Source organism: Tinamus guttatus, unplaced genomic scaffold (genome assembly GCF_059628265.1).
Source record: "Tinamus guttatus ecotype Peru unplaced genomic scaffold, ASM5962826v1 Tinamus_guttatus_pri_ptg000716l, whole genome shotgun sequence".
Classification (NCBI taxonomy): Eukaryota; Metazoa; Chordata; class Aves; order Tinamiformes; family Tinamidae; genus Tinamus; species Tinamus guttatus.
Genome location: NW_028289250.1, coordinates 1868044 through 1881213, shown reverse-complemented (window position 1 = coordinate 1881213; position 13170 = coordinate 1868044). Strand labels below are relative to the sequence as shown.

General features: G+C 41.2%; 1 protein-coding gene across 1 annotated transcript in view; it reads left to right on the top strand.

Annotated features, from left to right (window-relative positions):
* Nucleotides 1-6039, top strand: part of UST (uronyl 2-sulfotransferase) — a 158521-nt gene extending 152482 nt beyond the window's left edge. The window contains exon 8 of the mRNA XM_088537070.1: nt 4939-6039. Coding sequence (XP_088393196.1) covers nt 4939-5219 — 281 coding nt within the window. The 3' untranslated portion in view covers nt 5220-6039. The remainder of the gene's footprint in view (nt 1-4938) is intronic.
* Nucleotides 6040-13170: the final 7131 nt, after the last annotated feature.

Genomic DNA, 13170 nt, shown 5'->3' with positions numbered 1-13170 from the left:
AGGCGGTAATTCCCTGCCAGCAGTAAATTATTCTGTAGCTGGTCCTGCCCCGTGCTGCTCCCCGCAGAAAGCAGCGTAGCCTTTTCACCTTGTCATCGTTGGCAGCACTCCTGGGCTGAACACAGGCACCTCTCTCTGCTGCAAGGAGCAGCCACCAAAGGGAGCTGATGCTGTAAGAAGTGGCTTTTCCCAGTTAGGATCCTGGTGGGACCGTATAAATAAAGAGCTTTTTCCAGCTACATAAATGCAGTTTTCTGTAACAGAAATAACCTATGTAAAATAGAAGTGAAGTTGGCAACCAGCACACACAAAAACTTAAGCTTAATAAATGAAATATTTATTAGTGTATGTTTGCTGCTGAGTTTGTAAAGAAAACCAGACTGCAAAGCTGGTGGAAGCTACCAGCTAAGCACCAGAAAGAGGAATTTCTTGAAGCGCTAAAATGTCATCACACAGTTCTTGCTTCCTTACCTAAGGATAGAGTGATTATATTATTATATTAATGAGTTTATTCATCTAATAGCTACTGATGAGAACTTAAAAAGCTTACTGGGAACTTAGAGAGACCAGGCTGTTTGTTTGCCTAATCCAATCTAGGGGTAAACATGATACAGAAGATAGCAAGCCCTTATTTCTTGAAGGACTGCAGTGCCAAAAGCATTTCACCCCGTTAACTAGCTACAGGTAGTGCTTTCTATACTAGTGTCCATTTGAAATGCAAATCTCTTTATACTTTTTCTTAGCTAAACAGCATATTGAAGATCCCTTTTAAATTGTTTTAAACTAGACTTTTGTATATATTAATTGAGTTCTACTTCTATCTAAATAAAACCATACAAATTTATAAACTTTAGACAATCATTAAGTATAAATCTTATATAACCATTTGTAAGGAAATTAAAGTGCAAAAGCTGTTAGAACTCTGTATACTAGTTTGTTAAATTAATTAGATATTTGAGTAGAGATTTCTTGATCAGTGTAAGGAATTACGAATTATGTTTTAATGGCTCCATTTAATTACAAACCAGCATGTTTTGATTGTTACCCACTAGTGAAAACACAGAAGAATACAAATTCAAGATAAAGAAAAGTTAAATGCCTTATGTCACTTTCTGTGATTTAGATTAGCATTAAGCTGGTAAAGAAAGAAGAGGTTAACTAGTTTGTATTATCACCTTCTCTCATTACAGATTACTGTAAATGGGTAGTCAGAAATGGGAGGGAAAATACCTGATTTTAGATGTAATATTTCTTCTGCAGCAGATATATCAAGTTAAATAATGTGAGAACATCCAGTCCAGTAGCACTAGCTGTTTCATGCAGCATTATTAAAATGAACAGCTCTCAGTTGTCTTCATTTAACGTCTCTCCTCTGAAGTAGGAAATAGCATATCTGCTATGTTAAAATTAGTATATATTTAAATATAGGTATATATGCACTAAACTATATGCGCATAAATCTTATAAAATATAAAGAACGATTTTCATGGTCACATAGCTGTGTTCTACCTTTCAGCTGCATTTTACAAGATTTAAAATTTTGTGTAGGTGTGCGTTTTTGTCGAGGAACATTGCTGTATTCTTAATCATCTTTTGTTAGGTGTTGAAATACATAATCATAGAATCATAGAATGCTTAAGGTTGGAAGGGTCCTCTAGAGGTCATCTAATCCAACCCCCCTGCACACACAGGGTCACCTAGAGCACGTGGCACAGAACTGCATCCAAGCGGGTTTGGAAGATCTCCAGAGAAGGAGACTCCACAACCTCTCTGGGCAGCCTGTTCCAGGGCTCTGTCACCCTCACTGTTAAGGAATTTTTCCTTAAATTCCTGTGGAACTTCTGATGCTTCAGTTTCCAGCCCTTTCCTCTAGTTCTGTTGGTGGCCACCACTGAAAAGAGGCCAGCACCATCCTCCTCACTGCCTCCCTTGAGGTACTTATAGACACTGATTAGGTCGCCTCTCAGCCTTCTCGTCTCTGGGCTGAACAGGCCCAGCTCCCTCAACCTCTCCTCATAGGGCAGATGTTCCAGGCCCCTGATCATCCTTGTAGCCCTGTGCTGGACTCTCTCCAGCAGCTCCACATCCCTCTTGTACTGTGGGGCCCAGAACTGGACACAATACTCCAGACGCGGCCTCACCAGGGCTGAGTAGAGGGGCAGGATCACCTCCCTCGACCTGCTGGAGACGCTCTTCTTAACGCACCCCAGGATCCCATCGGCCTTCTTGGCCACGAGGGCACACTGCTGCCTCATGGTCAACTTGTCGTCCACCAGGACACCCAGGTCCCTCTCTGCAGAGCTGCTCTCCAGAAGGTCAGTCCCCAGCCTGTGCTGGTGTCTGGGGTTATTCCTCCCCAGGTGCAGGACCTTGCACTTGGCCTTGTTGAATTTCACAAGATTTCTCACTGCCCAGTTGTCCAGTCTGTCCAGGTCCCTCTGGATGGCAGCGCAGCCCTCTGGGGTATCGGCTACTCCTCCCAGTTTCGTGTCATCAGCAAACTTGCTGAGGGAGCACTCTGTGCCTTCATCCAGGTCATTGATGAATAAATTGAACAGGACTGGACCAAGGACTGACCCCTGGGGGACCCCGCTAGCTACAGGCCTCCAACTAGACTCAGCACCACTGATCACCCCCCTCTGAGCTCTGCCATCCAGCCAGTTCCTAATCCACCTCACTGTCCACTCATGTATCCCACACTTACGGAGCTTGCTCAGGAGGATGTTATGAGGGATGGTGTCAAAAGCCTTGCTGTTTTTGCCTTTGGTTAAAAAATCTTCTCTTCCCTTAAATTTTTTTCTTGATTTTCTTTTGGATAAATATAAAACTTGTGGAATCTCCGGAACAACTCAATTTTCCTAACAGGAGCTATGGATGTATGCTTTCAACTTGTGTGTAAGCAACTGTGGAAACTTGCTGCTCAGTAGAGCTGCTACGCATGTGTTTCGCTTTGCACGCAAGTGCTCTGAAGACCTCAGTGCAGACTGGGCACCTAAGCAAAATGCTGCTCATGTCAAAATACTATTTCAATTCAGGGACGTTTGCTAGAAGTGCTGGTGGTTGCTATTAACAGCACAGTGGTGCCCCAGAAGTGGCATCACCAAGTGTTGAGCTGTCCATGGTAGGATTCCTTGTGCCTACAGGTGTGCTGCACCTCAGGCAGTAACACACTGTCAAAGGGAGGCACCTACCTATTTTCTTCCCTCTTTTTGACGCTGATCAACAGAGCAGAATCCATCTTGACATATGAAATGTTCTCTGTTGTCTGCTTTCTTCTTGTAAGTTCTTTCTTTGTCATGCTTTGGGGCCAGACCCCTTTGTGTTCCTCCAAACGTACAGTGAGAATTGTTATTACAGTAATAAGTAGGCTTGCATGTCAAAATCCTGCTTTTTTTCACTACAACAGTTAATCTATATGGCCATGTAGAATATGAGGATTTATGACTGGCATTTGGAACAGCACAGAGGATATAAGTACCAGGGAAAGAATTGGGAGCAGAAGCCAAGTAACTTCCTGAAACAAAACAAAAAAAAGCAGTTATCCTGCAAACCTTGCTATTGTAGAAGAAAGCAAGGAAGTAGATAAGGATGAGAAAGATTCTATGAATCTTTCCATGATTTTTAAAATCATGGAAAACAGCCGTAAGATGTTTTCTAGTCTAGTGACTTCCCTCAGGAGAGAATCCACTGTCTTTATTCCATTTTCTGATTATTTTTTTCTTAATCTGGTGTAAAAATCCTCCAGAGGTATATGTTTCATAACACCTTTACTCTTTTGCGGTGTTTAACTCTCCTCGCCATGAAAAAAGCTTTTAGCTAATGTCCAGTTGGCATCTCCTTGGTTCCATACAAGCCCATTCCTCTTGCTTTGTCTGGACACAGATGTATTCTAAAGATGTTGTGAAAATTTCCATATGGGTCACGTTCTGTGAGAGTAACACGTGAGGTCTACTGTATTGGAGCAGTGAAGTTTCAGAAACCCTGATTAATTACAGGGACTACTTCATCAATCTAAGATTCATCTCTGCTTCTAAAGAAAGGTGTAGGGCTTGGGAGAAAACAGGAATTCTACAGGTCAGTACTTTCATATTAAGAGCTTTATGATCAGTAATGTTTATGAAGCTTTTACTGTTTTCCAGACTGGCTTTCAGTTACTTCTCTATCTTGGAGAAGAAATTTCTTGGGATGTTCCATCAGCCTGTTGCTATCTGGATGAAAACAGAAAAACAATTGTTTAAAGTGTTTGTTCTGTGACATGCTTATTCATTTATATTTACCCTTCAATGCTGGAATAATCTAGGGAGAGAAAAGAGGCAAAGAGAGGAATCGATGCAATATTTTTGTTAGTCACTTTATTACTTTATCAACAGTAGAGATGTTTTATTTCAATTTACGAAGACAAAAGTTGTCTCCAGACTCCAGTTTTCCAGTCCCAGGACGCAACAGGAAGATGGTCTAGCTTAATTAATAGGTATAACCAGATGACAAAGTTAGCGGGTACATTCCCGAGAGGTGTCATCTAGTGATGCCAGCAATGTTTTGATGCTAGCCCAAGATGGAGTCAAATAAATATATATCTGTTCAATCAGGCAAAATTTGCCAAGCTAGGCAAGATTATGTGTTCCTCTCTATATGGTTTATGCTTGTGATTGGCATGACCTAATGTGCATTAGATAACCACTGCCAGTTAAGAACGTGAGTTGACTGTTTGCAATGTCAAATACTATTGACTAGCCATATTCAAACATGCAAGTCTAACTTCAAACTCCTTTTATTTTTCATCTCTCAGTAAAAGTAAATAAATTATTAAGGAGGCAAATGGAGCTCAATTTTTATCAATAATATAGTAGCTATGCCTTTAGAAAACAAAACAAAAAAAGGTTTTAGGTATGGTCTCTTTTCAACATCTATCATGTATTTATTTATTTTTTTTTATAGAACATAGGAAACTTGGCAATTTGACTGTGACAGTGAAAAAGACCGTCCCTTCTCCAGAAGCCATACAGATCCTCTACCAGCGCATGAGATATGAATACGAGTTCTATTACTATGTCAAAGAACAGTTTCACCTACTAAAGCGCAAGTTTGGACTCAAGTCTCATATCAGGAAACCACGTCCCAGACCCGAGTTCTTCATTCCTTCTCCCCTGGAAACAGAAGAACCAATAGATGATGAGGAAGATGATGAAAAATGGCTAGAGGATATCTATAAAAGGTGATGAAAGCAAGAGCCATCCTTCTCTTCTGGTGACCCCTTCAGCTTTCTTAAGATTTTTTTAATTATTATTAAAAGTAATTCCTTAAGGAACTGAGTTTCATGAGCAGCAGTGTTTAAAATGAAACAAAAGAGAACATTCCCATGTGTTGGGGAAATTGGGAGATACCTGTTTTTGCGGGTTTGATTATATCATACTGTCTTGGCTCCATAGAATCTTGTCTGGAACATAGTTTAAGACAGAACTATGTACAGTCTCATCACAAAATAACTTTTGGAGTGTGCAGTAGTGCTCTGGACACCAGCAAAACACAATAGATTGGGCAGCATTACGAATTTTACAGACTTCTCATCTCTCTCCAGAAACAAGTCATCATTGCATAATACTGCAGCATTCACAACCAGAAATGAGAAGTTAGTGAGCCCAGAGTGCCTATTTCTAATTAGACAACGCTGGTGCTCTAGGGGTATGGTGAGAGCCATTGCTACTGTCTGCACTTCAAAGGACAACAGACTCAAAAGTGGATTAGACTGTGGTTTCTGAATAACTGTCTGTAGGAGGAGCAAGCATACTGTTTTGGCAAATGAGTATTAATTATTGGAAAGAAGGCAAGTTACAGGAACTAGATGTTTCTGGGGAACCCGTGAGTGGAAAAAGTTACTGGGTCAGTGAATGGCGAGAATGGATGGAAAGCTTGCAAGGCAGCGTTATGTGATTTGCAGAGTTTTGCTTCTGCAGCTCAGTGCAGTTCTATTAGGCTGTAATGGAAAAGGTGCAGTTTATGGTTTTTGTCTTCAGGAAAATTATTTGTAGGTCATTACTGTTGCTATGGTTTACAAATATGAAGAGTGAAAAATGTCACCTAAGAAACTTACATGATTTGGAACATCTTAATACCACAAGCAATATTTCTGTGGTCTTAGAATTTAATTCTTCACGGCTGAAGCAGAATGCAGCCACCCCACCAGATACCAACAAGCACCAGATGCTTCTAATATGGCTATAAGAAAATTAGCAATATGAAGATAGACAGCTTTTCAGGTTTAAATATGTCAAAATGATAAAACAAGGAAAAAGAAAAAAGCGATGTTGTGTAAAACCAAAGTCAAATCAATGACATGTTGTTAGGAGATTCACTGTGAACAGTTACCTAATCACTACACGTGTTATCAGTCAACACTAGGAGGTGGGCTGGTGAGGCTGGGAAGCGAAATGGGCAGAGCTGCAATGAGAGACCTGCTGTTGTGCCTAAGGTGATCCTGGGCGGGACAGGCAGGGCTCCCTGGCCATGTCCTCCACATCAGAACAGGGGAGGCAACGGGGTCTCTGGGAAGCATGGGCTTCCTGAGCACCCTTGTTGTCCAGAGGGGTAGCAGCAATAAATCCTCTTCTAGAGAACAGGAAAGAAGGATGGCAGCACCTTGTCAGGATGAATCCCAGTAACACCTCTGGGGTAATACAGCTGTATCTAACTCGAGTCAATTTCTGCTCTATCGTGTGGCTGTCTCAGCAGTGTGTCTGCTGTCTGCAAGATAATCACTCCTTTGGTTTGGACTAAAAAGCAAAAGTTATTTTGTGATGCATGAGGCCATAAACCTGAGCTAAGCTCGGGTGTGCTTCCCAAGGGTTTCCTCTTCCATGACCCTGCTGGTAACACATAGACATTATGGACCATCCTTATCACCAGTGAGTCTTTACTGTACTTACATGCAGAGGACTAAATACCGAAGTATAATCGTGTTAAGGCAAGATGCTATTTTACAGAAAATGTTACGGAGAAGATTCTGCTCTCATTATTAAAAGTTTCATGGTACCAATGCACTACCATGAGGGAACACATTAAAGAAAGCTGGAAATGGCACAGATAACAACTAACATGTTAGCTAAAATATGAATCTGCTGCATTGTATATTTTAAGTGGTTTCTATGAAATTACATTGAAAGAGTAATGATTAGTTTACACACTGTGGAACTGTTATATTTTGAAAAGAAAATTAATATTCTCACCTTTCAGAAAATTCTGTTTGAATCCTTTTTGCCAATGTTGTAACAGAATAATCAGTCACTTCACGCATTCACCCTTCCTGCAAGTTCACTGCTGCTTACAGTAAAGTCTATCTGTTTATTTAAAGGTATCTTCAGCCATCACTACTTTATAGCCTAAATACAAAAAAAAAAAAAAAAAAAAAAAAAAAAAACAGTTTAATGATTTACTTGCTAGGTTTAATGTTGCTGTATTTTTCCTACCAATCAGCCCGGCCTCTCCTCCCTGAATGGTACTTCATGAATTTATTTGGCACATAGCTTCTAAGATTCCTGGTCCTACGGCCCATTTGTCTGTCATTAAATATATTATATGTTAGTTAATTGTTAAAAGGTACGTTTAAAGCTGGTTAATCTTTGACTTATTTATTGAAACTTTTCAGCACATTCCAAATTCTAAGTTGCTCAGGAAGAAGTTGATTTAAATGATTTTATTTTGGTTTGATGAATATTTCTTGTTCAAAAAAAATCATTGTTTGTAAGCCTTTAGCCCACAATGGTGTTGTAGGAAGTGCCATGCATGTACTTGTAAATCTTTGTGGGAGAAAAAGGTGGGTGCTTGGCATTTATGAAAATAAGAAAGCATATGTGTACATTAGCTTAGGTATAAATGAAAGCAACCTATGTTTTGGGATGAAATATTCTTTTAACTTATTCACTACCATCTCCTGAAATATAAACAAGCCATATGACTCTCTATTTTTCAGTCCAGCGATGTTAAAAATAAAACTCGTACATTTCTTCATAGCACCGTAGTCTACTTGCTTGCACTAGTTGTTTTGTCTGGGTGTCCTGGCTGTGGGTAACGCTTGGTCCAGATTAGCCCCGAGCAGAGCAGTGTTTTCTACGGCGTGATCTGTCATCCAGGCATCGTACCTGAGCGGTGACATTCAGACAGGTTGTTCCTGGGTTGTTCAATGCCCTCAGCGATCTGGGGATGATCTGGGAGGTTGAAGCCTGAATTACTTCACTCACCTGAGAAATGCAGTAAGTGCCCAGAAATACATGAGGTCCTGTGCTTTATTGACACTAAGTCAAGGAGGTTTTATGTAGAAGAGAAACAGCTTGGTCCCCATACACTACCTTTTACTAGACATGCTATTTGATAGCCAGCCTGAGAAGCTCCAATTGTCCAAAGAAGTTGTTTTATAATGTAAGAGAAACATCAGTGCTTTCACACTAAAAAGAAAACCATTGTTATAATGCAGCATTCTGGAAGAAAATAAATTTTGGTTTTAAGTTTCAAGTGTCAGTGACAAATGGTGCAGTTTTTTGTTCCTGTTTAATTCATTTCTTTCCCACACAAATTGTTCAGATGATACAAGACTGAGTCTGAGTTTTTAAAATGCACTTATAAGTAGAGAAGTAGTTCAGCAGAGCTCAAGGTATGTGAAATTAATGGTAAGTGTGAAGCATTTCAATTTGTTTACAGTTCTTTATAATTGGATCCTTTCTGATGAGTTGTTTGACTTTTGTAGTACAGTATGGTATGCAGTACCATAAAAACACCGAACAAAATTACAGGTTTTAAACACTAGAGAACAGATTTATAGATTCCAGCCATTGAATCCTTCCTCCTTTTGATATTTGGTGAAATTAAAATATTTAAAGTAAAGGTGTATTTTTTGACTGTTGAGAAAAAACATGCTGTGGGTCAATTTGGATCCTCTTACCAAATGAAAAAATGCAGCCCACCTACTTTAAAACCCATGCTATTTATGAAATAGAGTTCTGTTATTCCCAGCTAGGGATAATGGTGCTCTGATCATTTCCTCCATTGTAAGAAAGGGAACATCTATGATGCTAGACCATAGCCTGAGACAGCAGCAGTAGCATTTTTGTGAGCTAGAATACTGTAAATACAATAACACAGCAATCTTTTTTAAAGGAATCAGCTTTTAATGCAAAAGCTCTTGCAAATACTTAAAACATTGTCGATCGATCTGTTCTCATGGGCCAAGACAAAAGAAAAGAACTGAGTGTTGTCAGAGTCAAAGCTCCATGGCTAGATTCCATCGGAGAAGCAGGAAAGATCTTACCAAGCCCTGGAAATGACTGCCTGCTGGTACTGGAATCAACAGGACCACTTCTGCTGTTCCTCTGCAGTGTCCCAGGGGAGGGGTTGTAAAATCAGTCTTGATTTAAGAACACAGAGATACAGTGTGAAGCAGCCTCAAAGAGAGTTCAGTGAGCAGCAGCCTTTGGAATTGGGAAGTAAAATATTGTAAGTGAATGGGAGGGATCTTATTTTGAAAGATAAAAGTTCAGTTTTAGCTCCTCAGCCAGGTTAAACCAGGATAGAACCGTAGGCCTGCTGCGGCCTCACTTACAGTTGGAAAATTGTTGTATATTTTCTTCAGTTGGTGCAGAAACAGCCCTGCATGCCAAGCTGCAGCAGCGATGTGAATGAAGTGAATTTGTGTAGTTTTGTCAGAGCACCAGTGTGTTACGCTCCCATTGCAGAAACCTCCAAGGTGGCGTGAAGGACTGTTGGAGCAGCAGGACATTGGGTAGAGAGGAGGTTTTCCTGCAAATGTATTTGGCCTTTCACACTCCATTTGGCTTTCAGTGCAAATGTATCCCCGCATCTGGCTATATGTTGTTTCCCGAAGAACATACTTTGGCATTAGTCAAATGGTAAGATGTGACCAATGGTATATTTGAATGTGGATTTTGAATATAAACATGTGGATTTCCTTTTCTGAGTGCATAAAGGAAGAATGCAAGTCTGTTTTTGTGTTTAACTGATTGTGGCTGTCATGAAAGGGTAAGTAATAACACTGCTGTCAGCCAGGCATGGTAGGAGTGTGTTTTATGCAAACTTTCCCTGTCCTACTCTTCCCTTCCTTGTATCCAGTAGACAAAAAGGTGAATGGCAAAGAATTTTGCTATACTATGGGGAAGTCTGTGCTGTGAGAAGCAGAGAATAGCAAGCATGCATAGAGGTAATGCTGCCTAGAATGAAGAGTAAAAGCCTAAAAATTCAGATGATATAGAGCATCCAGCAGAAGTGCTCCACAGGCTGCTCACTCTGTGTTTTTGGCTCACCTGGAAGACCTGAGACCATGATTCAAAATCAAATTCTGCTGCAAGGATGATTTGTATTAAGTCAGCATTCCCTCAGCTTTTTTTCCATGCACTTCCAAAGAAATGCTAGCCTAAGAAACTTGGCGGAGTATAAGCGCATGCTTTAGCGGATGCCCAGGAACTGATGCGAGAGAGAGATCGGATCCCGCAGCAAAGCATTCAGGCTGAGTGCTATAACTACCAAATCAGCCCTTCTCAATGCAGTGGTGCTGCTAATGAGCTGAGTAATGTTTAGTTACTGTGCCCAAAAGGAAAAGTGTAACTGAAGTTTTCAGATTTGCTGGGCCAGGACAATGCAGGAGGCTTCACACAGTCTCAGGGCTGGATGGTGTCAGGCTGTGAAGGCCGGTTCTGAGCTCCTGGCGGTCCCCAGTTCAGGTCCAGTAAAGAAACCAAGGCCTGTAGATCTTGACTGAAGTCCAGAGTATAGTTTCCCATGGCACAAAGGCACTGCCCCTTCAGGAGTCTCCTGTCTGCTCTTGGCAGTGGTAAACACAGTGAGAGAAGGACAGGGAAAATGTTGGCCATAGTTGTTAGTGCCTCCTTTCGTTCCCAGGAGAAGACAAGACTCCCAAGATTATGCTGGAGAGATTTTCTTGAGAAGCAATAGTAGTGAGGCACCTGGGAATTCCTGTGGGCCCTTTTTGTTTCCACTTTGTGCACTTTGTTTTGTATTTAAACAAAGTCAACCATAGACTATATTTGGTGTATTTCCCAAGGTCAGTCTAGGGAGAGTATTTTTGCAGTCACTGTGTTGTCTGAATGTCTTTGAAACTAATTAATACCTCTATCCTTGCTATCTACAGTGGAAGTAAAGAAGTGCTGTTGTCCCCATTTCATACATTAGAAATGGATACAGTGAGTGGGTAAGTAACATTCTCACATGGGAAGGTTGTGACAAAACAAATTATAATTCAGTTAAATATCTTCAGCTTCAAATTATCTTTACTTTTCCAAGAGAGGTTCTGGATTTTAGAATGCAAAACCAGGTAACATTAACGTTTTCAGTTGCATGGTGTTGTCTCCCCTTATCTTTCCCTTAAAACTATGCAAACTTTTCAGGTATCAGACTCAATGTCAATGACCATTGAGTCAATGGTTCAGAAGACCATTTATGTCCTTTGTGATACTGATTAATTCATAAACTTACTATAACAAACACCTGCAGAAATGGCATGGCTGTAAGTTAGCTTTACACTTGGGAAAGATGTAGTACTTAGAACAGATGGATGGATGGATGGATGGATGGATGGATGGATGGATGGATGGATGGAATCACATCCATCATGTGATGGATGAAAAATCACCTTTCCCTGAGAATATAGTTACAATTTTCTCCCTAAATACATGGTGCTTGAGCTCTATTTGGATGCTTATCAGATCTCTGTTTGAATATGTATTCTAGGTTGCTTTCTCCTTTGTGTTTCAGTAGTGCTTAGAAACCAGATGTATGAAGTGGTATCTTACTGTTCAGCAATCAGCACCAGCATACATCAGAAAGACACACCTCACCCTATAGCTGGTTGTTTGGTGTATTCATAAAGCTGCCAGAAAGCGCTATGTTCCTCTCAACTGAGAGATCTTTGCCTTTCCCCCATCTCCTGCCTTGAAAATAATAACAGAAGCCTTTGCCTGTGTGCTGGGGCCATCTTAAGGAAGAGTGAACAAGCATGGCTGTGATCCATACTCTTCTGTCAGTGCGCCAATACTTTAAGAAGAGTAAGAGCTCTTGAGCCTTAGTCTAAACTTTGAAACTGGGGCAAGGCCTTTGAGGTTAAACCCACCTTGTAGGTGTCAGCTTCATTCCTCTTCCAGATCTAGCTTCTGCTCTAAGAATTAGGGCTAGTCTTGGCCTGTCTCTGTCAAAATAACTCAGGCTTAGCAACACCAAAACCATCTCCTTTGGCTTCAAGCCAAGATGCTGAAATGCATCGGCAGGTGAGTGCATCAGAATACAAAGAGATCTCGGCAGCACCAGTCCTCAGATGTGAGCATAGACACTCTTGGTGTCAGCAGCAGGCCCCAGAAGGTGCCAAGGTGCTGGAGCAGGGAGAGGGAAGCAGAACTAGTTTCTCAGCTGTAGCTAGCTGGTGGGCATTTCTACCAAATCTCCTCTGGACGAGCTCATGCTAGTCCTGTCAGCACTTGCTGTGGGAAAAACCTTTCTTCCTTCGCTTTTTTTGACAGAAAGCTGGCGAGGAGAGCCCAGCAGTGCCTCTTTTCCAAAGAGGCTGGAGACATCCAGGGAAGATGTGGGGGTGCATGGGAAAGGGAGCAGCCGTCTCTCACCCACGTACCACACAGGGGGCCAAGCTCTGGGCAGCTTCTCACCAGACCCTGGCAGGGTGGTGCTGATAGAAGACAGCATTTCTCCTTGGAGCATGAAAACTGAGCTCCTCACAATGGGGTCACTTGTCAGAAACTCTGCTGCAAAAGCTCCCTGAATTCCCCACATAGCTCCCGCTTTCCAGCAGCTTTTGCCCCGAAGAACTTGATTTGGCCCATCCATATTGACTGGAAACTGAGCTTTCTAGTGACTCCACAATCTAACCCTTGTCAGTCACACTACTTTTGTGAGTGCATGGGGTTCTTTGTGATAAACCTCACTGGAATTTGGAATCTGTTCAGCAAATTTGACCTCTACTTTGTCTTATAAATATCACAGTGTCAAACAGCATCGCGCATGTCTTATCAGTCAAAAACTGGAAGCAGGAGATGGAATTATTATGCAGTCAGCTCTGATTTTCCAAAACAATATATTTGAGTCAAAGGAAAAGCTTTTTTTCTTCTCAGAAATAAATGAGACTGCCTTCTTTTTGGCTGG